The following is a 21,976-nucleotide window of genomic DNA, read 5'->3' on the forward strand; positions in this document are numbered from 1 at the left end:
CTTCATTTAAATTCTCCTCAACAAACAAAGAAATTTGAAGCTTTTGCAGATAAAGGCAGAAGGGGGAGGAGAGGGGAGGGGTAGGGGAGAGGAGGGTGGGAGGGAGGGGGGGGGGGGGGGTGGCTGGCCAGCGTGGGCGTTGATGCTTGAATGGCGACGATGGCTGATGACTCAGGTGATGTGTCATACTCCATGCTATAAAAGGGAACTTTTACATTTTGTCCACACAAACACAATCACACACACGTACAGTAGACACACACACACACACACACACACACACACTGGACTCAGAAGGAGGTTTTGTTTACTACAGCGGCAGCAGAAACATGAAATGTAAGTTTGTTTATGTTGTTTTTTTTTAACAGAAAGTGTGTTTGTGTGGAGGAGGAGGAGGTGGGGGGGGGGCTACACGTGGTCTTTACTTTTACTTTTAGCCTCAGGAGCCAGAGAATGAATGAATGAATGAATGAATGAATGAAGGAGTGATGAGACCATTTGTGACTGAAACACAACATGAACTTTGATGGAAGGAGTTTTAATGTAAGAGTTTCATTTACATTTCTCAAAAGACGCGCTGTTTGCTTTCAGGTTAGTCTGTGATTGGATGGTCCTGCGAGTGTGTGTGTGTGTGTGTGTGTGTGTGTGTGTGTGTGTGGTAGGGGTTTCCCCACATAGTTTAAAATAGTCCAATGATGTGAGCAGTGCTTAGATCCTTGTGATAAAAGTAATGATGTGTTAAAGGAAGAAGATGTTTTCTGCTAGATTTTGTGGAAAATAGCCTCATTATGAAAAAAGCTCTGCAGTTAGCTTAGTTTTGGGTTCCCAACATAAGGCTTGGGGTCCTACAAATGGTCACAAGAGAGAGAAAAAAAGGCAAACTTCAATCTGTAATGGACCTGTGTGTCACGTGCAGGTGTAAACATAATATATGTCATTATCGTCAGGATGGTTACAAAGTGATCAATGATGGTTATTTGTCAGAGAAGTGTGTCTGATTGTGTTAGACTTTGTGCACAGTTTTATGAATGAAAGTGAAGTGAGAGCGGTTTCTGTGGAGTTTGTCGTTCCTCTTTCACTCCTGCAGCTGGAGGGAGGCTCACAGCGGCGATTGGTGATGTCATCACAGCTGCAGGAGCAGAGGTGTGTTTCACATTGTTGTATTGATCATTGCTGGTTGTTGTCGGTCTATTACACAACACACCTCTCAGTCAGGGAATGCAGAGAAAACCTGAGAGCAGACATGGAGGGCAGTGTGTGTGTGTGTGTGTGTGTGTGTGTGTGTGTGTGTGTGTGTGGGTGTGTGTGTGACACAGAGCAAGTCATGTCGGTGATGATGTCATCACGGCACATCACTGGGCACTTACTGTAATGTAATTTGCAGACTCACTGTGTGAGTGAGAGCACGTCATCGCTGATATGATACAGTGACTCAGCAGTTATGACACATTCGCCCAGTGGTCAGATGTGGTACTGCGTGCAAGCATTTACACCACTTATGATAAAGCCGGCATGAAAACAGGAGGCTGCTACTGAAGTGTAGTAGTTTCAGTTTTCAATACGCAGAACCCTCTTCCAGCAACATTCACTGATTTCACTGCAGAGAATTCCAACAACAGGACAATGGTGCATGTGTGAGGCTGCACAGTAATCTAATGCGCTACACATCCATACAGCCACTGTACTTTCCAGCCTTCTGAAACCTGATCCAGCTTATCTACAATCAGCGTTTCCTGCTTTTCTCTTTTTGTTGTAGAAAATCTCTTTGTGTCCAAAAATATCTGTTGACAACAAAGGACAGGGTTTGGTTGTAGAATTATCAGGGTGCAGGTTTCTGATCGGATGTTTTATATATATGTATATGTATGATGTTATATCTAAACTGATCCGTATAGATTTGTTACAAAGAGTGAAGATATCAATACATAATGTTTATTTTTGCTGTAAAGTTGGACATTTTTACATGAAGGACCATGGAGATTAACTGCCTTTTGAAGCCAGCAAGCCCCTAGAGGCCACAGGGGGAACTGCAGTCTTCTTCAGCCCAGAAGCTTGCTGCTTAAAAATGACATTTTCCACATGAATATGTAGCTCTTTAGCTCCTAGCTGCTTCACCTTGTTCACCAGTCGGCAAAAGCAGTTCCATGAGTGGCCACTGGAGGGCTACTTTCGTGAGTGAGCTCCATGTGAAAATGTCCATAAAGCCAGATACAATAACAGTCTCACTGTCTAGGAGCAAATTCTGATTAACTTAAGGCTTAAAGGGTGTCGTTAGCATCACTCAGCTAGCTCCCCACACTTCACCTCATTTATTTTAATTAAGCAGGAATCGGCCCCCGTTAACGGTCTTTCGAAGCACACAGAGCACCTGTTCAGAGGTTTATTGGGAGCTCCTGTGAGCAGAGGGCAGAGAGAATAAGGCGTCCACTGTGTGTCAGAGAGGAAAAGAAAAAACACACACAGGAAACTCTGCTGTTTGTTTGTCTGACGCAGCAGAAACAGAAAGAGGCCACGAACTCGAACGGAAACTGTGGAAGTGTGTGACTGTGTGAGAGGCCGCTGCATGTTGATGTTTGGTGTGTGTCCGCTGACGAAACGACATCAAAGCCGGCTGCATTCTCAAGCAGCTCGGCTCGGAGCTGTTATGCTGTCACAGCTGTTTACTCTGCCAGAGACATGACTGTACACTGCTGCTGCTGCTGCTCAGTAATTTTCCAGTAGCTGGATGAAGCCTCTCAGTTCCAGGTTGTGTGCTTAAGATGAGGAAAACAATCTTGTTAAAGCACTAACAGAAACCACAGCAGGAGGAGTTTGGATGCTCCGGAGCTGTAACCTAGCGTTTCTTTATCATCATTACCTTCGGGTGCAGGGATGATGTCTGTGTTATTGTGCCGGCTCGTCACCTCGGCTGAACTCACCGTGACCGTCTGTCTGCTGTCAAACTGACTAGACGTCAGTGTGACTCACACTCAGTGTATATGCTTTAATATTTAATAGTTATTCCCTCCCTCTATACGCTCTAAAATACTCTGGGTCCTGGAATAAGATCCAGACTTGTCTTTTCGGAGGGGAAAACAGATTATTGTGCAGCTGTTCATCTTTCCTGTTTGCCTGCCAAGTCGGTTGCTGGGATGGGCTGCAGCTGCTAGGTGAGCCTGATCAGGAAGTAAACAAGAAAAGAAAATCAGATTCAGCAGAGGGGAAAACCCTCAGCAGGCCGAGTTTAAAAGGAGAAGGAAGTCTGGTGACTTAATGTGTCGGGGAACGGGGGGACCTCCGGCCTCAAGGGGGCAGCAATGGGGAGAAGGAGGAAGGGAGAAGAAGGAGGAGCTTCATTGGAAAAGGTTCAGGATTTTTTTTTAAGCTTCAGTGTCAGATAACTGCAAAGTGATTAGTCACTAATGTGGACAAACTGCAGTTCCTGGAGTGGCCACATGAGGCAGGCTCCAAAAATGACTCATTCCCCATAGACCTCCATGTTAATATGCCCAAATTTAGCTAGCATCACCTGCCCACTTCACCTCCACAGTTAGCTTATCGATGCTAACCCAGAACCCATTCATCAGGTTGTTTCTGAGATTAGTGAATTTATAACCTTGTTAATAAACGTAGTCTCTGCATCACTGTCTGACAACGCCGGCCTCTTCACAAACCCTGCCGTCAGTCCGCCTGCTGACATCCTGCCCCGTTATTTCCTGCCAAAGTAATGACGTGAAACCTGACACTTTGGGAAAAGGTCAGCAGAGAAGTAGGTCAAGGTTGAAGCTGTTTTTTTGTCTCTTTTGTTCTTTGAAAGGCAACAAGCTAAACCTCCATGTAAAACACACATTTGTCTTCACTTCCTCATGGTTGACCTTTGACCTGTTAAAATAAAGTGTCTGGGTGGCAGTAAAAGTGCCTAAAGTGCCGCTACAATCAGGACAAAGTGGATGTTTTCCCTGAAAAGAGCGCAGCCCCGGCAGGCGTCTGAATGCTGATGTCACCACAGAGATTAATCTGAGTCAGACCTCTGCGCCAGCTCCCCTCTCCGTTTCCAACAGGAGGCCCAAGAGCATGCTGGGAAAAAAAAAAAAGAAACCCACAGCATACCTCTCATTCCTTATCCCTGATCTAACGCTAACGGACAGCTCCTTTCTTTGTTGCCTGGAGCTGTGGGATTTTTCAAGTTGCATAAAGCAGCAGAAAGTTTTACAGACATGATCTAATCACGATTTCTTCCCTTGAACGGAGACCATCAATGATTAAAGAAGCTTAACAGGCTGAGACAAAAGAAACTGCAGAAGGGATTTGAGGGAATTATTGGAAATGTTCTGGATAAAACGACGACAGCTTGATGTTCTTTAAACACAGCAGGAGGAGCTGAAACATGTACTCATGCAAAATATCTCAAATTATCACATTAAGATTTGAAAAAAAACACAAACTGAGGTAAAATAAAACATTTTACGCCACTTTAGTCAGAACAGACTCGGCTGTACAGAAGCTTTCTGCTCATTGTGCTGGTTTTATGTTAACCTCATATCAGCAGCAGTGTGCAGTGAAGCCACCTGCTGGTGCCTCAGAGCTAGCTGGAGCATGTTGCAGCTAAAAGAGTTAGTTGTCCTGATTCAGACACAGGTAGCATGCATGCTAACGTTTAGCCAGGAAGCACCAAAAAAAAAAAAAAAAACTTCATGAACATCTAATTATCTGTCCTCACCAGTGAAGAAACAGAAGTGATCATACATGTGTTTAGACAAGTGTATTAGGCGCATTGTAAAATCTGGAGGAATCGTTGCCATGGTAACGACGAACAAATCGAAAATTCATGCAGATGGGAATTTTGAAAGCACAAAGCTGTGTTTTTCTTGGTTCGACTTTAACTGAAGCGGCGCTGATGTGACATGATGCATGCTGGGTAGAATCAATAGACGAAGCATCAAGCAATCAGCCTCAATGTCAATAACTCTGCAGGCCCCTAGAGGCTGGAGGCTGAACTGCAGTATTTACCACTTCTAAACATGGCCTTCATGTCTCAGCCCTGGAGGTTTGTGCCACTTGCTGCTCCACCTGTGAGTCTTTGACTTCACTTGCTGTGTGACTCATTGAAACATCTGGACACATGTTTCAATGAGTCAACAACAAACAGATATTTGTGAGTAAAATGTTTGGAAACACACTCAGGTCGGAGGTGGAGACTGTTGGACCTCCACCTCTGCTGCCACACACAGCTCACACTGGCTGCAGCTGAACACACCCACCCTCATTATGTTTCCCTTCATCACCTGTCATGGCTCACCTGTTTTGTCTTGTGTCGCCGGTATCTGGCTTTAAAGTAAGGTTTGTTTTATTTTGTGTGAATGACACACACCATCTGTGTGCGGGCCGTGTGTGTGTGTGTGTGTGTTTAGGCACAGATTGTGTTACATCACCCGACCTGTTATCTTTGTATATTTCCCATCACTGTGCAGGAACACACACCCACGCTCATGCTCGCCGCTGAACATGCTAACAGTAAACAAGTGTGTGACCTAATTTTAGACCTTCGCCGCAGACTTTTCATCTGAAATGCTGCTCTTATCTGATTGGTTGAATGTGTGTTTATGTCTGGATCACAGGATGTGACATGCGGATGTAACTTTTTGAAGCTGCTGTGTGATATAATCATAAACAGTGTTGTTTTTTTGTTTACTGGATGCGAGCGTTAGGCCGCTGCCTTGTGGTCATTATGCCATCATCATCATCGTCGTGTTTGATAATTGGTATAACGTTTCCTTTCTGTCGTGACAAACACAGATTGAATGGTTCCCTGAGGCCAAACACAGCTGCTGCAGGAGTAATGTTGTTTGGGTCGCTCGCTCCAGATTTAGGGTGGAAATGAAAACAAGTTTCCATGTAGCTCTGTGGTTTTCTGTGATTCACACACACACAGCAGGTCAGAGAGAGGGGAGGAAGCTGTGTGTGTGTGTGTGTGTGTGTGTGTGTGTGTGTGTGTTTCTCTCAATATCTTCTGAGAGTTTTATTCTTTGATAATTAAATAAATCAATAAGTCAAAATGATCATATCATGACTGTGTTTTTGTTCCTTCGTCCTCACAGTATTCCATGACTCCACCTCTTGTCTTCTCCGTCTGCTGCTGTTGGCTGAGCTCTTTGTCCACTCGTCCTCTCGTCCCACCCACGTCCCCTGCAACGTGTTTGGAACCATGATGCATCAGGTGGACAGGCTGATGAGCGCATCCAAAAAGATCCATGGCTTGGTACGGTTTGGACCAGCAGCTCTCTGGTGATTTTTATCCTTAGGGGCTGTAAACTTGTTTTATTTTTGTTTTTTTCCAGAGGACATTTGACTCATATTTCTCTCTGTCTTCTTATTCAGACTAAAGATGAGCTCACAAACTTTGCTGGTTTCGAGCACAGACTGGACAGTCTTCCTCGTTTTCAGTACACCGCTGCTCATTTCGGCTCACTGAAGGTAAACATTCCTACAACTGTTTCCAGATGTTTCTGTAATGTCCGTCAGAAAGCATGTCCACTAAGTCAACGTGTCTCCTTCATGTCCCCTCTCAGGTGAATGAGTCCCTCTCTCAGCTGCATGTGTACACTCAGTCCTTCAGACTGCACCTGGACTGGTTAAAAACCACAAACGAGAACATCAGTTTCTCCCAGCCACTGGAGGACGCCGGCACTCACCTCCTGCATCTGTCCAAACTCATCAACACATCTCTTCACCAGGTCAGAAGAGCAGCCACACATCTGTAAAGTGTATTTTGTCCACATTCAGCTCACTGTTGTCTCTTCATCTCTGTCTTCAGATCCAAGCAGAGGTTCCTCAGCCGCCGCCGTCGCCGCCGTCCCTCCCTGTCGTCTCCACAGCCTTCGATGCGCTCCGTTTCTCCATAGAGCTCTCTGAACGGCTACAATTCTTCTGCGACTTGTCCAAAAGAGTCCTGCGGCAGATCCAGAGACATTCCCGCTGCCCCAGGCGATAAACTTGTAAACGTCTCCAACAAGAACCACTGCTCAGTTCTTCAGCCATGATAGACTGACGACAAATATTGGATGGATTGAACTTGATTTTTTTTTTTTTTTTTTTTGCGCCGCCTTTTAGCCGCTTCTCCTCGTTTGTACCGTCTCTGTTAAAGCTGCTATCAGACCCATGTGAGGTCACATTGGCGCTCTGTTTACACAACATTTCCCTCCTTATATGTGCATCGTGCTAACATGTAATTAGCAGAGAAAAGAATGTACCGTTTATCTCCTGTCTAAGATAACACGCCACATTTTGAGTGTAGCCTTTTGAAATGTGTCATACCTCGAATGCACTGTGGTGAAGTACTGTTTATTCCTCTCAGACTGTTTACCCTCACGGTGCCTGCAAAGTGTTGATGAGCTAAATGATGAGAAAACATTTTGGATATTTTTTTATTATTATTATTATTGTTTTTTAACCTGTTTAGAATGCTATTTATGAGCTTTTTTATATTTGACATATTTAGGTTGAGGTGCAGGCATCTCTGTTATTTTATGTAATATTTAATAATATTAATTAAGTATTGTCAAACTATAGTGACTAAGTATTTATACATTTTGTATGTTTTGTTTGTTTTACATGTTGGAGGTTAATAAAGTTTTGCATTGAAACAGACATGTGACTCCTCCTGTGGTGAATGAGATAAACTTTTAGATCCCGCCCTCAAGTGGCCACCCAGGGAACTGCAGCCATAGTGTTCAAGGCACACCGACCACACACACACACACACACAGAGTAAATCCATGCACGTTGCTGTAACAAACACTTGTTGGGCTGAGGATAGGAGGGGATTCTCAGGCGGGCCGCCGCTGTTCACCGTCTGACCTGCAGTGACACTGAGTGACTTGCGTAACGTCCTCATGTTGACATGTGGCCACAGACAGACAGATGATCTCACGCTCTGACAGACTCTCGCTGCAACCGAGGCCGGCCTCCCGGGTCAGGCTGCAGTTGTAGGCTACAGCGTGTTTGGACTGCGGCCGCTGGCAGCAGCTGAGAGCTGCATCTGCAACTCACAGGGGGTGGGGGGGGGTGGGAGAGGAAAATCCCTTCACTGGATATAGAATGAGAGAAGAAAAAAGATGTGTGTGTGTGTGTGCGCACGAATCGATGTGTAACAGACTGATTCAAAGATAAAGTTGTCGCGTTTTGTGGGTAAAATTCTTCCTTCTGGCTTTTTTTTTTTCTTCTTGGCTGCCGTGGAGATGAGTCCTGCTCCAGCCAGGAGATTAAACATGCACTTATTCACATGACCACAGGGGGGCACACAGCTAACAGTAAACCCCATTGAATCTCCTGGTCCTGAACGATTTTGAGGCTTCATCCAAATTTTGTGCAACTTCTGAAGAAATTCTAAAGAAAAACAAAAAGTGAATCATCTGTCACACATCAGGAGAAGTTATTATTTTACAATTTCCAATGAACTTATTTGCAATTTTCTTTAAGTCTTTCAGCGATCTTGACTTCTTGTTTTGCTATTTTTAATCATCCTCCTGTGCTGTCAATATCATAATCATGGCTTTTCAATCAAATTTTTCAGATTTTATTTTAGAAGATTTATTTAGATAACATGTCTATAGAAGTATCCGAAAGACATACAGTATAGCTAGGAGGTCTCACACACACACACACAGACCAACATGCAGACGCTCTCCAGGATCCGCCCAGACGTGCAGCAGCAGCAGAGCGAGGTCAGGAGCGGGGGAGGAGTGGAGGTGAGGACAGATCTCTTTGGGATAAAAGTGTCAGTGGCAGATATGAAGACCTTTGACGAGCCCGTCCTGTCATTTGTAGAGTTTTCTCACTGCCTGACAGACCAGAGACCAGAGACCAGGGACAGAGGACTGAGAGCAGAGGACGTCCTGACAGGTGCACCTGCTGAAGAGCGGGACGACAAGTTGTTCTTCCCGAGGATCGATGGAACTGAATCACAGCAGCAAAATGATGGTAAGTCAGAGCCAGTGCATGCAGGGACTGCCTCTAAAGCCAAGACCAGAGGAGGTTCATAGACTAAAGGGTCATTTCACCTATAATGTGGAGTCAGTTTGTGATGCTTTCAGTGTGAACCTACAAATGCAGCCTGCATGGAGAGACTTTTACAGAAAGAAAATGGGTGAACTGGCCCTTTAAAATGTCAAAATTCCTTATGTTAAGATCAGATAAAATATGCAAAACTATCATGCTCACTGATGTAGTCAAATATATAGTAGAACTTTCCTCATTGTGCATTTTTAAACCCAAATGGGAGACACAAACATCACAGTAAAATGTCAGAAAAGCCGTGAAGTATGAACAACATGTCAAAGATGGTGCATTCCTGTTAAACCTGTATTATTAGAGCTTTTTTTACTGATATTAAACCACAAACAAATATTAATATTTTCTTTTTGCAGTTAATAATGATGAAACCTGTTGAATGTGTTTTTTGTTGCCTGGATGTGTGCCCTGGTGTGTGTGTGTGTGTGTGTGTGTGTGTGTGTGTGTGTGTGTGTGTGTGTGTGTGTGTGTGTGTGTGTGTGTGTGTGTGCACAGATAGAACATCTTGTCATTCAGCACAGCAGTGTTTGTGGTCCACAGAGATTCATTTCCATGTAGAGGGCATCAGCAGGACATCCATCTCTGACACACACACATCCCAGCCTTGTGTGTGTGTGTGTGTTATGTAATGTAGGATTATAGCCCGGCATCCCACTGGGGCTCTGTGTGAGTAGTTCTGGTCTGGCCGAGGCCAGTGTCACCTCATCTTACACCTGTGTGAACTCTGAGAGCGTCAGCTATGCTGCTCACTGAATACCGTCCTAACCCCGATCCTCCACTCCGCCCGCCTCCTCACATATTCTTCTCATGTTCATTTTGCATCATTGCATCACAGACGGATGACGGCCATGTCTGTGGCTCATGATGGATCCATATTTGATTCATTATTTTATTCACAATGCACTAAAGATGTTTGAAACTGTGATTAATAGTTTTTCTTTGAGATACCAAACATAAGTCCATGTTGCCAGGATGAAAGCCTCGGTGAGGGGCTGACGGAGTGTGTGTGCAGCACATTCACAGCTCCGAGTTGTTCGCTAATGAGCTGTAATGAGCAGCTTCGTGTCCGAATTGTTTATGGTGACACTGACACCCGGCCTGGACCCGAGGGAGCCAGCTGTGGTGGAAACATCAACGTTCCACCAGACAAAACAAAGATCAGCGTGTGTGTGTGTGTGTGTGTGTGTGTGAGCGAGGATTCACTGGGCTATTAACAGACGTGTTTATACACCGTGGATCAGCGTAGCCAGCGTCACCATGACGACGACCATCACATCACTGCAGCAGTTGTGTTACATTCCAAAGAGCTGTGACGGATTTGTTTCAGAAAACAGGCACTTTAATGAGCGAGATGAGGATCAGCGCTGAGCCTTCTGAGCCTATTCTGGTTATTTTTGTCACATTCTCAGTCACTATCAGAAAATCGCAGACATTGTCATAGCGATAAGCCCTCTTGTGGTTGTTTGATTAAACAGAAATACAGAAAATAGAGGAAAAACTTGTTGCAGATGGAAAATGTTTGGAAGTTTCTTCTGGACTAATTATACCTACTTACCACCTCTAGTGTCCTAATTTGCTGGTCTTACGTGGATTATGAACCCCCCTGTCCTCTGTCTCCAGGCTGCCACAAAGCTCCTGGATGAGATGTGCCACCTCACGGCTCAGTCTCTGACAGCGATGGACACGTCGGACCATTTCAAGGTCCTGAAGCTGCTGGGCGAGGGCTCGTACGGAAAGGTCATGCTGGCTGTTCACAGGAAGAGAGGTGGGGAAGGAAACTAGCTTCATTATACATAGAGGAAATAAAACGATAGACCTGCACTGATGTGTTTTCTTGCAGGCACTCCGATGGCTCTGAAGTTCTTCCCTCGGGAGTCCACCTCCCTCTTCTCCTTCCTGAGGGAGTATAACCTCTCCCTGTCCTTCTGCACTCACCCGTCCCTCACCAGAGCGCTGGGAATCGCCTACTCCACACCCTCACACTACATCTTCGCTCAACAAGCCAGCCTCTTTGGTGATCTCTTCGACGTCATTGTACCAGAGGTAAGCTCACAATTCGAGAGAACCACCGATTGTTTCTGTTTATACACGGGATGCAAACCCGGGTGCTTCCCCTACAGGTGGGCATGGACGAGGACTGTTGCCAGCGGGTGGTGTCCCAGCTGTGTGGCGCCCTGTCTCACCTGCACTCCCTCGGTTTCGTCCACAGAGATGTCAAACCAGAGAACGTCTTCTTGTGTGACTCGGCCTGCCGCTGGGTCAAACTGGGAGACTTCGGCATGGTCAGTAAACATGTCCGCTGATCTTGGCCTGTGCACATCTGACTGCATCTGCAGTAAATAACTGATGCTTCCTTCAGGTAAAGGCCAAAGGCACCAGGGTCCCAGAGGTCTGGTTCAGCTCGCCGTACTGCACCCCTGAGGCTGAGATTGCTCGAGGAAACGAGGACAGCTGGAGCAGCATGAATGATGGCCCTAAGGAGGATGAAGAGAAGAAGAAGAAGCAGAGAGTGTTGGTGTCCGTGGAGCCCTCCACAGACAGCTGGGCGCTCGGCATCCTGACGTACGCCATGCTCACCGGTAGCCATCCTTGGGGTGAAACAGCCAGCGACTGCCACTCATACCTGAAATACAGAGAGTGGTTTGACAGCTCTAATGGCCCTGAGGACGAACTGGACGTGTGGGCGGAGCCTGACAGCACGGAAGTTGCTGCTGATTTAAATGACCTAAAAAAGAAGGCCCACCATCCTGTAGCGCCACAGTTTGCCTGTTTCACCCCGCTGGCCTGCTCCTTCTTCCAGTCACTCCTGGACCCGAGGCCACAGCTCCGCGGACGGCCCGAGGACGCGCTGAGTTTCCTAGGAGGAGACTGGATGATGGAGAGGGAGCGGGTGAGGCTGGAGGAGGAGAGGAAGAAGAGCAGGGGCAAAGGTGCGATCAGAAACATGAAGGAGATGGAGGGCAGAGGAGAGCGCTGAAGGAAAAGTCTTAAGACGTTCAGACTTTGTCTCAGAAGCCATTGTGGCGCGCTGTGGTAGAAGCTGATTGTTTATGTTGTTTAAGAGAAAGCTGTGGCAGCAGGTGGTGGATAGAGGGAGAAAAAAAATCACCTCCCACATCTTTAACCTCTTCAAACATCGTGAAAAATTCCCCTTGTTAAATGGAAACAACATGCCTGATGGGAAGTCAGGCTGTGGGAGGCTAACAGCTGTTTGGAAGTGAAACATTCACTGCAGCTGCAGCTCCGAGGATTATCTGTGTTTAGAGGTAACACTATCCTGTCCTTGTAAAAGATACAGTCTTTAGCACACTGTGTCTGTAGCTGCATGTAGAGTGTGGAATACGCCACGGACGGCTGTGAACTGGATATAGACTGCAGCGCTGCTCAGCCATAAACATGTCTGAGGTCCAGATACGACCGCAGCGGGGCTTTTTTGACTTTAAAAACAGGTTAAAGAGCCACTCGGTTATTTTAGTAGCACTGTTAAAGCACTTATAAGCTACTTTTTTGGCTTTAAAATGTTAGCTGTTAGCATTCTGTACATAATAATCAACAATGTCTTTATTTTGTATGTTAAATGTTCCCTCAACGACTCGTAACTACATCAAGTTTCACGCAATAAATCCAACATAACTAAACAATAAAGTTTGATTTATACTCATGCATAAAATCTGTGGTATTCTGTAACTACTCCAACACTTTTTAGCATCACATCATTATGTTGAGAAATGAAAGCACCATGCAGTTCCTCTAGTGGCCACCTGGGGGTGTTTCTGGTATGTCTTCGACGTGGTATTTTGTTAATAACCTGAGTGCTAACCTTAAAAAAACTTGCTCTGGTTTCCTCATATGTCAGTGATGTCCTTGTAAGATTATACACCAGTGTAACGCACACACAGCATGAGGGTCCATCTGTAGCGCTTCTCCAGGTGTTTTCAAAAATAGACCAGCGGTTGTAAATTTGACTCTACGACCTTTCAGCACCATGTATGTGCGGCCGAGTCGCGTCTCCTCAGGCAGGATCCACCAGCATGGCGCAAACTTTCCAGTTTCAGCCCCGCTTTCTTCAGAGGTATTTAGACATGATCTATTTGAAGCTACTGTTTACCCAGGTTTGTTTATTCACATCCAAACTCCTGGTGTCTGCTTTCCTGGGCCAGGATGGTGTCAGAACCGGCTACTGTGCGATCTGTTTGCCAGAAAATGTCTGGATCTTTGACACTCCAGTGGAAAAGGGGAAGTCAGCAGCATTTACAGGGAGAGAGACGGGAGAGGTGAGCATGAGAGCGGCAGCAGTGGCAGACCGCAGAATGCTGAACCGCTGCCCAGGCTAATAAAAACTGGAGGGTTGTAAATAACAAGCAGTGGTGAAAACAAATACACGGAACTTGTTGCAGGAGAAATGTGCACGCCTTAAACTCGGCCTTTAGCATTTACAGTGCTGAAGACGAAAGCAATAAAATCCAAGAGATCGTGGAACCATCACGCCAGTCCTCTCTTCTGTTTAAAGGCACTTTTGTGAAAGCAGAATTCTCACTTTGTGAAATCCCAAGCTGCAAACCACAGGGCTGCAGTTCCTCAAGTGGCCACTTGATCCTGGCGAAGGAAGTCTTACCTTGACCTGTCCAACATTTCTGCTTCTCTTCTTTGCCACCTGAACCACAGCACCGAGGTGATCCTTACCCTGTTTTGAACCTTTAACTTTAATCAGTAGGTTTTTATGCCAAATCCGGGTGAAAACAAACCAGCTCGTGGTGTCAGGGGACTTGAACCATGGACTCCGAAGTAAAAGTCTGTTAAGCTTAAATGTGTTTTCCACCTAATGTGTCAAACAGAACAGCAAATCCAGCAGTGAAGACAGCTTTACCTGATCCTGCTGAGGCCTCACTCTGCACTGTATCACTTATTAGTTGGGTAAATCAATCAGTCGATTGACCCTGCATATTTCGAAGGGTTTGTTTCTGCACTGTCCCCCCTCACTGACTCACTGCCTCTGAGCCCCCCTGACAAATCATCCTGTCAAGGTGTTGGTGGTTCAGATGTCGTTCACAACTCCAAAGTAAAATGTGATGATGAGTGACTTTAACCTTCGAACTCCCCCCCACTCTCATTATCCTTACAGCACCTAAATTATCCCCACTGTCATCTTCATTAGCAGCTCCTACGACCAGCTCTGAAATGAAGACATCATCTGTGAGGGGGAACACCTCCAAGTCATCCTACAAACCGACCTGAGCCAGGACTCATGAATTAGACAGCTTGTTAGGGGCCAGTCAGTTGGTTTATCGTTTCACGGGGGGTCCGTGGGGGACGCTGACCATCCTGTGAACTTCTCTGATCCGAGCTCCCACTCCTGACATTTCACCTGATATGTTGCAATAACGTTATATAAATATTCAGGAGGCCAGGATGGTGAACTTCAGAGTTCCTCCTTCTGATGAAAACCAGCTCATTCAGGGGGAGGAACCTTACTGCAATCCGGACCAAAGAAAGCTGGAGTCCACTGACACTGGAGCCAGTCCTCACCAGAAAAACAACAGCATCGTGCACATTTTTGAGGCGACTTCACAGCCGTTTGTGCCCTCTTGTGGCCGTCTGAATAAAAAAAAATATATGAAAAGCATCCTGGACTGTTTTATGTGCATTCACTGTATCCCACAATGCATCATGAAAAGCAGTGTATACCTTAGCAATATGTACCATCATGCATCATGCTCAATATTTCTGTAATTATGTGACAGCATTGATGCAATTGGCCAGTCACAGGACAGGACCTGTTACTATGGAAACCAGCAAAATGGTGGAGAAATCGGTTAGACTGAGGTCTATAATTCCTGAACCTTCTGGAAAATGAAACAAATCCAGAACAAACTTGGTATCAGAACCGTTTAGTTTATTTCTGCTGGAGGAAACTGCAGTTTCAGACACTCCTGTATGGCCGCTCTGTTGTTGAAGCTCGCTGAAGAAGAACTCTGCTGGCGTCGCACCTGAACACAGATTTGATCCAGAGGATGTAAGGAGATCCGGTGCGGGTCGTTTTGTGAGCGCATCTCCATCTTTGGCTTCATGTCATCCAGACCCAGAGCCAAGTGAAAAATGTACTTCCATGTATGTATGTATGTCCATTTATTTTACAAAGTGCTGACGGGTGCAGCTCTGAATTCGATGCTGGGCTAAGATTAGACGCAGTGACCACAGCAATGTGCTGGCCATCTCCTCTGTCTGTGTGTGTGTGTGACCCGTACCAGGCCGGCCGGACAGATAAACAGACTGATAAACATCTTCAGAGGTCAAGAAGAAAAATGTTTTTCAGCAAGAGCTACAGCTTTAAACTGAGACTTTCAGCCGTGCCTGATCTTTCAGATTTGATCTAAGACGATGATTGATTGGAAAGATCTCTGGAGAGGGAAACTGAATCTTCACTTGGAAGTATCAGGTGTATTAAAGTCCTGAATTTCTCTGTAAGTTATGTTTGACTGCTCCAAATGAATCCATCAAGACGACACATGTGACCGTGTCCTGGAGAGGTGACCCACATCCAAACAGAGGTGCTTTTCAGACGACATCCTCACATTTCACACACACACTCCGTGCTGTTTGTTGATGTGGACGAATACTTCGGGCTGAAACGGCCTCAGAGGTGACAACAAATTCAGAGGAAGATAAATGATGTTCCTGAACCCCAGAGGAGAGCCGTCTGTCAGTCTCTCTCAGTTTCTGTCTGTCAGCAGAGCTAAAAGCTACCGCTGCCCTGACCTCACGCAGTATTTCTTACTTCTAATGTGACGCCTGTCCTTCTCCTCTGACAAGCTCATCATGAGTGCAGCAGCTGTTTACACACTTTATTTCTTTAAAAATTAAAAACACAACATTATTTGTATTGTTTTGGTGTGATCAGGTGCGGCCGGTTTGCTGTAATTGTCCCTGAGCTGTGTGGCTGGAGCTTGATTGGACTCCAGCTGTGCTGATCTGAGCTGAGTTTATAATGCGTGGAGGTGAGATGATGCAGCTCTGCCTGTTGTTTCCCAACTGTGCCATCGACGTATGAGGATGTGTCGAACGAAATCAAGGTAATGTGTGGTGTTAAAACCAGTCGAACCTTCGTCAGTTTGACTATTGTTAAGACCGCCTCGCCTTTGGCTAGTTCTCCACTAAGATACATGTTTCTATGGTGACAAAAAAAGGGCCAAACATGCCTCAGAATTAGTCATTTCTGGAAATTTGTAGAGTAAGCAAGTTGAGAAAAGTTTTTCCTTTTGCAGCTTTTTAATTGTTTTTGTATCACCTTTGCTGAATTGTCCCTGTAAACAGTTAAATATATTTAAAAAACACAAATCTGAATTTAGATATTTACGTGCAAAATGACAAACTAACAACTTCCCAGAGTCATGCGCTTTCCCTCCTCCAGCTGATCTTCTGTCATCAGTGGCTTTGTCCCAATTCAGGGTCTGCATCCTTCGGAGGACGCAGCCTACACGGTCTCGGGAGGCCGCGTCCTCCTCCGGAGGATCCTCAACCGTTGGTAAATGGGACGGTCTAGCCTTCAAAGCACTTCCTGATTGTGGCGCGACGTCATAACGTTTGCTTTATACTATACTACAACAGTCAAGAAACACATTCAATCAAAACGTTTAGTTTACAGCGCCTGAAACATTTTACTGTTGAAAAAAATACGCCCGCAAAGCATTTTGGGATATGTGAGGCCACGAAGGATAGTAGCAATGCATCCTCCGAATTCAGGCAAAAGGAGGACGCATTTGAAGGACCCTTTGAATTTTGGCGAATTGGGACAGCCTTCGCGCAGCGTTGTGACCATTGACAGTAAAAACTATGGACAGAGCTTCCGTGACGTCACCCGTTTGTTCCTGAAGAGCTGCTCTGAGGCTCGGTGGGAGGTTCCAGGACGTTGATGACCGCCGCCATGTTGGCAGCGTCACGTCCGCCAAAACTCCAAATATGGACAAAAAGGGGGAGCACGAGCGGGGTTTAGGGGGGCGGGCGATTGTGGAAGCAGGAAACTCACGTTGTGATACGTCAACTGTCTGTCACTCAAGCGGCAACGCCCATAATTATGCGTAATTTTAAGTCAGAATACCATTGAAACGAGTGAGTTGTAAAAAAAATTCACCCCCCCTACAATTGACACTAGAAGAGAACCTATCATCTGAGACCAGAGTGTTTTTTTTGTACCAGACTGTAAACATGTTTTTTTCTGCTGTGAAGTCGGCCATTTTAACATGGGAGTCTATGGGAAATGACTCGCTTTTGGAGCCAGCCCCCAGCAGTTGCGGCGTGAATTACAAGTTTCAACTGGCTTCAACTTTGAGCCCCGAAGGTTGCCGCTTGGTTGTGACGTAAGCGGCCTTAAAATGCGCACTCCGGAGGATGCAGACCCTGAATTGGAACACAGCCGGTGACTTCCTGTCAGTCCCTCACCCTTCCTCCCTCTCTGTGGTGTTTCTGACCTTCAGAGACTCATCTGTGCACTGAAGACCTGCAGGTGCCACACACACACACTCATCTGTCAACAGTTTGTGTTTGTGATGCTTTACAGACCCCAGGACGCCACAGTTCCTTTGAAAGGATTTATTGCCTCTTTCTCATTAAATTGGCCACAAATCAAAAAAGTGTTAGTGACTGTACAGCCAGGGTGGAATGAGTGAGAAATGGGAGACATTTTATTTATATATATATATATATATATATGTATATTTTAGTCAGCAGTATGAGCAATGTAAACACAACAGACGCACACGTCAGCACATCAATCAGCCCTGTTAAATAACACTTTGTGTGATCTGATCACAGCAACATCTTACAAATCTGAGCAGACGAATTAATTCACAGTCAAACGTTTCTTCCTGTAAACACAATCAGCCTGAGGCGAACATTTCATTTGCTGCCGTTAAGACATTCATCTGATGAATAACACAATCATTTAGTGTTTCCCCGCTGTCGGTCCGTCCGGAGGACGCCTCTCACTGTTTTAACAGTTGGCATTTTGGGAAACAGAAATACAAGCTAAGCTAAGCTAAGCTAACTTAAGTGCATATGAGAAACCGGTATTAATCTCATCAGAGTGTCCCTTTAAATTCCAAATTTCGTCCACAGATTGTCACTGCATGATCTGCAGTCCATCTCCACGCAAACATCAGCAGGGGCTGACGGTCGAGAGCTCACCACGGGCCCGTTCCTGCAGCTTTACTGCAGCTCCTTAAACTTTTAAACACTGCCATTAAATAAAAGCAGGTTAATTAATTAGGTTTTAGTCCCATTAGGTTAACTGGGATGTTTTCAGAGAAGCTTAGAATGAGATGAAGAAAGATTCATGTAGCCTATTTTTAAATGAGACCACCAGTTTGATAGAAACTCAACAGAAAGATATGCAATATTTAGTTTATCTGAGATTATTTACTAAAAGTATGTAGGTAAACGAAAGAAGAAAAATGCACGCCTGAATTTGGCTGCAGAGTTCAAAAGCACCCAGTAAAAAAAAAGATATGATTTTACACTGTAAACAGAAATGGAACGCTCCACAGAGGAATGTTAATAATAAATAGAATCTCTAGTTATCACACTGAAAACTGCACATTAAGGTAATTTTTAAGTGATCTGAATTTTAAACTGCATGTTTGGAGATGACCTCTACAAGGAATCCATGAGGGGGTATGGAGGCCTCTAGGTCCAGGCTGTACTCCTCCATGGTCACAGTGTGAGGATGGAAACGTCATTTAATCTCCAGCTCAGGTTTAAATTGTATTTTTTTTTAGTGGTTAAAGATTAGGTTTTAATCATAGCACATAATCTGAGTTCCTTGCAGCCTCCATTTAAAGCTGAGCTCTGCATGTGAGGTGCAGTACTCTGCAGTGCCAGCAGGGGGAGCTGTTGTGCACAGACCAAAAAAAAAAAAAAAAAAAAAAACATTCCAGGTCAAACATAAAGTTCAGTTCAGAGAGCCACCTACTGGCCAGGCGATGCAAACACACACACACACACACACAGGAGGAACGCCTGCTGCTCAGGATGCCACACGTAGCCCTTAAGATAGGATCAGAAATGGCTCATATCATGTGATGGCTTTAACTCATTCATGCTTTGTTTGTCTCCGAGTGGGATGGTTCTACAGCTCTGTGGTGTGTCGGGTCTCTTTGCTTTGGGATCAGTGTGTGGGAGTTACTCTCTGAGTGATTACACAGGAAGCTACGGACACAGATGCAGGTGAGATGAAAGTCGGAGCAGCAGACGACGACTCAAAACTGGATCCAGTTGGTGGTGTTCTGCGGCCGCGACGGAGGCGGGACAGAGCTGGAAACGGACAACAACGCCTGTCATTCATCAACATTCTGGTCTTGTTCATTTTTTTTTCCTTTGTCTGTTACATGAACGTCACATGAAAGTAGCCGCCTACCTTGCCGGAGCGGAGAAGTCTCCCCAAAGATCTGAACTAGGGTTGGTCTGAACCACTGTGTTAGAGTTACTACTGTCCAGCTCCAACAGGCAGCCTGCAGACCGAAAACAGAGCTCATTAAAGCTGACACACATTTAACAGGCACCAATTAACACGGCCACTAAAACTAGGTCAGGAGTGTGGGTGAAGTCTCTTCGTATCAGCCTGAAACACGGAGAACACTAAATTAAAATGTGACATTCACATGTGCTCCGTCCGTCTACCTGTCACTGTGCCGCCTGTCTGCGGGATGATGTTGTGATTGGATGAGCCTGGTGAAGGGGGCGGGGCTATCTTGCCTCCTGGTGGTGGTGGGAGGAGTCCGAACCCACCTGAACCTTGTGGGCGGGGCTTATCCCGCTTTTTACCTTGCTGCAGCAGCAGAAAAGAAAATGATTCACATTCCGAGCGTCAATCATCAAACGCACGTCCACACTGGATAAACTGGCTCTTACTCCTATGTTCAGTGTGATGGTCTGTCCCTCCTTAAAGCCCAGGTCCAGCTTCGGTCCCGTATCTCCCAGCTGAGCACTTTTACTGAGCTCATTCTCCTGTTTTACCCATCTGCAGGAGGCCAACGCACACACACAAAATCAGCAAAACTGATACAGGAATAAAGGACACAGCTCAGCAGGTTTCAGGACAACGTGCGGTTCTCCTCAGAAATCACATCCTGCTGGTGCTGCAGACTGTTAAACACCTGAGCTGCTTACTTGAAATGATCCTGCAAAGCCACGTTGAAGTCGAAGGCGTCCCCCCGATCCCCGAAGCCGACTCCTATGAAAGCACTGCGGCCTACAGGTGACGATGATGATGATGACGATGATGACGATGATGACATGAGCATCAGTGAGACAGGGCAAGATGGAGTTAAAAAAATAGTTGTATGCATTTTTGTAACATTCAAATCCTCACCACTGTCATCCTGTATCCGCAGGACAAAGTACCGACTGGAGTCGCTGACAGTTTCCACGGCAACCCCGGGATACTCCTTCACTGGTGCCTGGGCAAACAGTTCACCTGCAGCAAGAGAGGGCACATGAACAGCTAACAGGACCAGGTAACAGCAAGCATCCTCAAACAGGTTATGTTTTCACAGTAGTGCAGCTCATTCTACTTGGCAGGCAGCGAATTAGCCGATGTCACACCTGAGACTTTGTCCTCCAGTTTGATGAACGCCACTTTGCCCTTGGCTGTGACCCTCATTCGACCAGACCAGTCCGGAGTGTCCAGCTTCCAGTCAGCAGCCCTACAGACATTCCATTAAAATACCAATTACTTCCTCTATTAAAGTGTGAAAAAAACTCACACTGGCTGCTGACAGAGTCAACAGCAACTAATTAAATACAGATCAGCGCAATAGGAACCAGCTAAGAAGCCATAAACCACTGAGACATTTATTTGAGGGGTACTTTTGGTTTTTAACTGGAACTATGTCCCATCCACTAACATGGAGGAGGCGGGGTTTACAACCTATATTGCAGGCAGCCACCAGGTGTTTTGGCCTTACTGTTGTGAAGCTGTCATGTCATCCATCTTTATTTAATCTCTGCTTCACGCACTATTAAAAAGGTAAATACACTTCTTAAATCTGAAGCACTAGCAGGACGTAACTTCTTCCATTGTGTGACGGTGTGACAGGCATTCGGGGGGGCCAATGGGGCCCCATGGGGGCCCACCAACTCAATTGTTCGATCCGGCCATGCAGTGAGGATGCAGGTTTGGAATAAAGTTTTTAATCTAACATGATCCATCAAAAGAGTGAAACACGGAGCTCTCAGTGGAAACGAGGACAGAGTGGGACTGTCCTGGCGGATCGCCCGCATCGACCCGGCGTGATGACAAATAAACCGTCACATCATCATCTCTGACAGCTCGGTGAGGACACGCATCAAACCGAATCATCATACCCCTGATTATACTCTTTACATATATACATTTATATATATTTATAACGGCTGCAGGCAGCAGAGCATAAAGACAGCAGTGTCCCCTCATCGTGATTTAGAAGCATGCGCTGACGAGCGATCACCACAAAGTGTAACGACCGGAAACAAACGACACATTTTCATCGTTATTTCTCGGCGCCGGCAGGTGGTTCCGTTACCTGTAGGCTCGGTTTGAAGCTCGCGGCGGGATGCGATAAACGTTGACATCGGGTTTAACGCACAGGATCGACTCGTACTCTCCCTCGGCCGCCATCTTGATCCTGTTATTGATGTGGGAGTTGTGGTTGTGACTCATTTATTCGCTTCTTCTCTAAAGGGGGGGCTTGTGTGTGTGTGTGTGTGTGTGTGTGTGTGTGTGTGTGTGAGTGTGTGGTTTACGACCGACACACTACATTCGCTAAAGCTTATACACTAATTTCGCTGTAGCAGGAATGTTATTAATGGTTCTTTTTTAATTTTAAAAATGTTTAAATTTTTGAAAAACCAAAATATTTTCTGTGATTTAATAGTAAAGGGAACCACACTGGTATAC

The 21,976-nt window shown here is 45.7% G+C and overlaps 3 protein-coding genes and 1 long non-coding RNA gene across 8 annotated transcripts; 3 read left to right on the forward strand and 1 right to left on the reverse strand.

Moving 5' to 3' along the window:
- Positions 1–241: 241 nt before the first annotated feature.
- On the forward strand, positions 242–7,626 carry LOC114450015 (interleukin-11-like). Its single transcript, XM_028427908.1, has 5 exons — positions 242–336; positions 6,078–6,238; positions 6,358–6,453; positions 6,549–6,713; positions 6,794–7,626. The coding sequence occupies exons 1-5, from the start codon at positions 330–332 to the stop codon at positions 6,968–6,970; spliced, it is 606 nt and encodes a 201-aa protein (XP_028283709.1). The 5' UTR covers positions 242–329; the 3' UTR covers positions 6,971–7,626.
- An 876-nt stretch (positions 7,627–8,502) lies between these two features.
- On the forward strand, positions 8,503–12,713 carry LOC114449373 (serine/threonine-protein kinase SBK2). Of its 3 annotated transcripts, XM_028426995.1 has the most exons (6): positions 8,503–8,726; positions 8,806–8,958; positions 10,669–10,813; positions 10,889–11,091; positions 11,169–11,330; positions 11,408–12,025. In XM_028426995.1, the coding sequence occupies exons 2-6, from the start codon at positions 8,929–8,931 to the stop codon at positions 12,023–12,025; spliced, it is 1,158 nt and encodes a 385-aa protein (XP_028282796.1). In that variant the 5' UTR covers positions 8,503–8,726; positions 8,806–8,928. The 3 variants fall into 3 exon arrangements, with proteins under 3 accessions (XP_028282796.1, XP_028282805.1, XP_028282788.1); XM_028427004.1 differs by lacking the exon at positions 8,503–8,726 and having other exon boundaries at positions 8,742–8,958; XM_028426987.1 differs by lacking the exons at positions 8,503–8,726; positions 8,806–8,958 and adding an exon at positions 10,299–10,435 and having other exon boundaries at positions 11,408–12,713.
- A 6,452-nt stretch (positions 12,714–19,165) lies between these two features.
- LOC114452619 (uncharacterized) lies at positions 19,166–21,248 on the forward strand. The gene is made up of 4 exons (XR_003672295.1): positions 19,166–19,266; positions 19,449–20,344; positions 20,433–20,555; positions 20,663–21,248. It is a non-coding gene; the product is annotated as an uncharacterized LOC114452619 (long non-coding RNA).
- On the reverse strand, positions 19,215–21,725 carry necap1 (NECAP endocytosis associated 1). 3 transcript variants are annotated; one of them, XM_028427567.1, is made up of 8 exons: positions 21,603–21,725; positions 20,644–20,744; positions 20,411–20,515; positions 20,209–20,290; positions 19,951–20,059; positions 19,720–19,867; positions 19,457–19,550; positions 19,215–19,353 (listed from the first exon to the last, which is right to left on the reverse strand). In XM_028427567.1, the coding sequence occupies exons 1-8, from the start codon at positions 21,695–21,697 to the stop codon at positions 19,299–19,301; spliced, it is 789 nt and encodes a 262-aa protein (XP_028283368.1). In that variant the 5' UTR covers positions 21,698–21,725; the 3' UTR covers positions 19,215–19,298. The 3 variants fall into 3 exon arrangements, with proteins under 3 accessions (XP_028283368.1, XP_028283373.1, XP_028283361.1); XM_028427572.1 differs by having other exon boundaries at positions 20,414–20,515; positions 21,603–21,701; XM_028427560.1 differs by having other exon boundaries at positions 20,209–20,515; positions 21,603–21,701.
- Positions 21,726–21,976: the final 251 nt, after the last annotated feature.

This window comes from Parambassis ranga, chromosome 2, assembly GCF_900634625.1.
Source record: "Parambassis ranga chromosome 2, fParRan2.1, whole genome shotgun sequence".
Taxonomy (NCBI): Eukaryota; Metazoa; Chordata; class Actinopteri; family Ambassidae; genus Parambassis; species Parambassis ranga.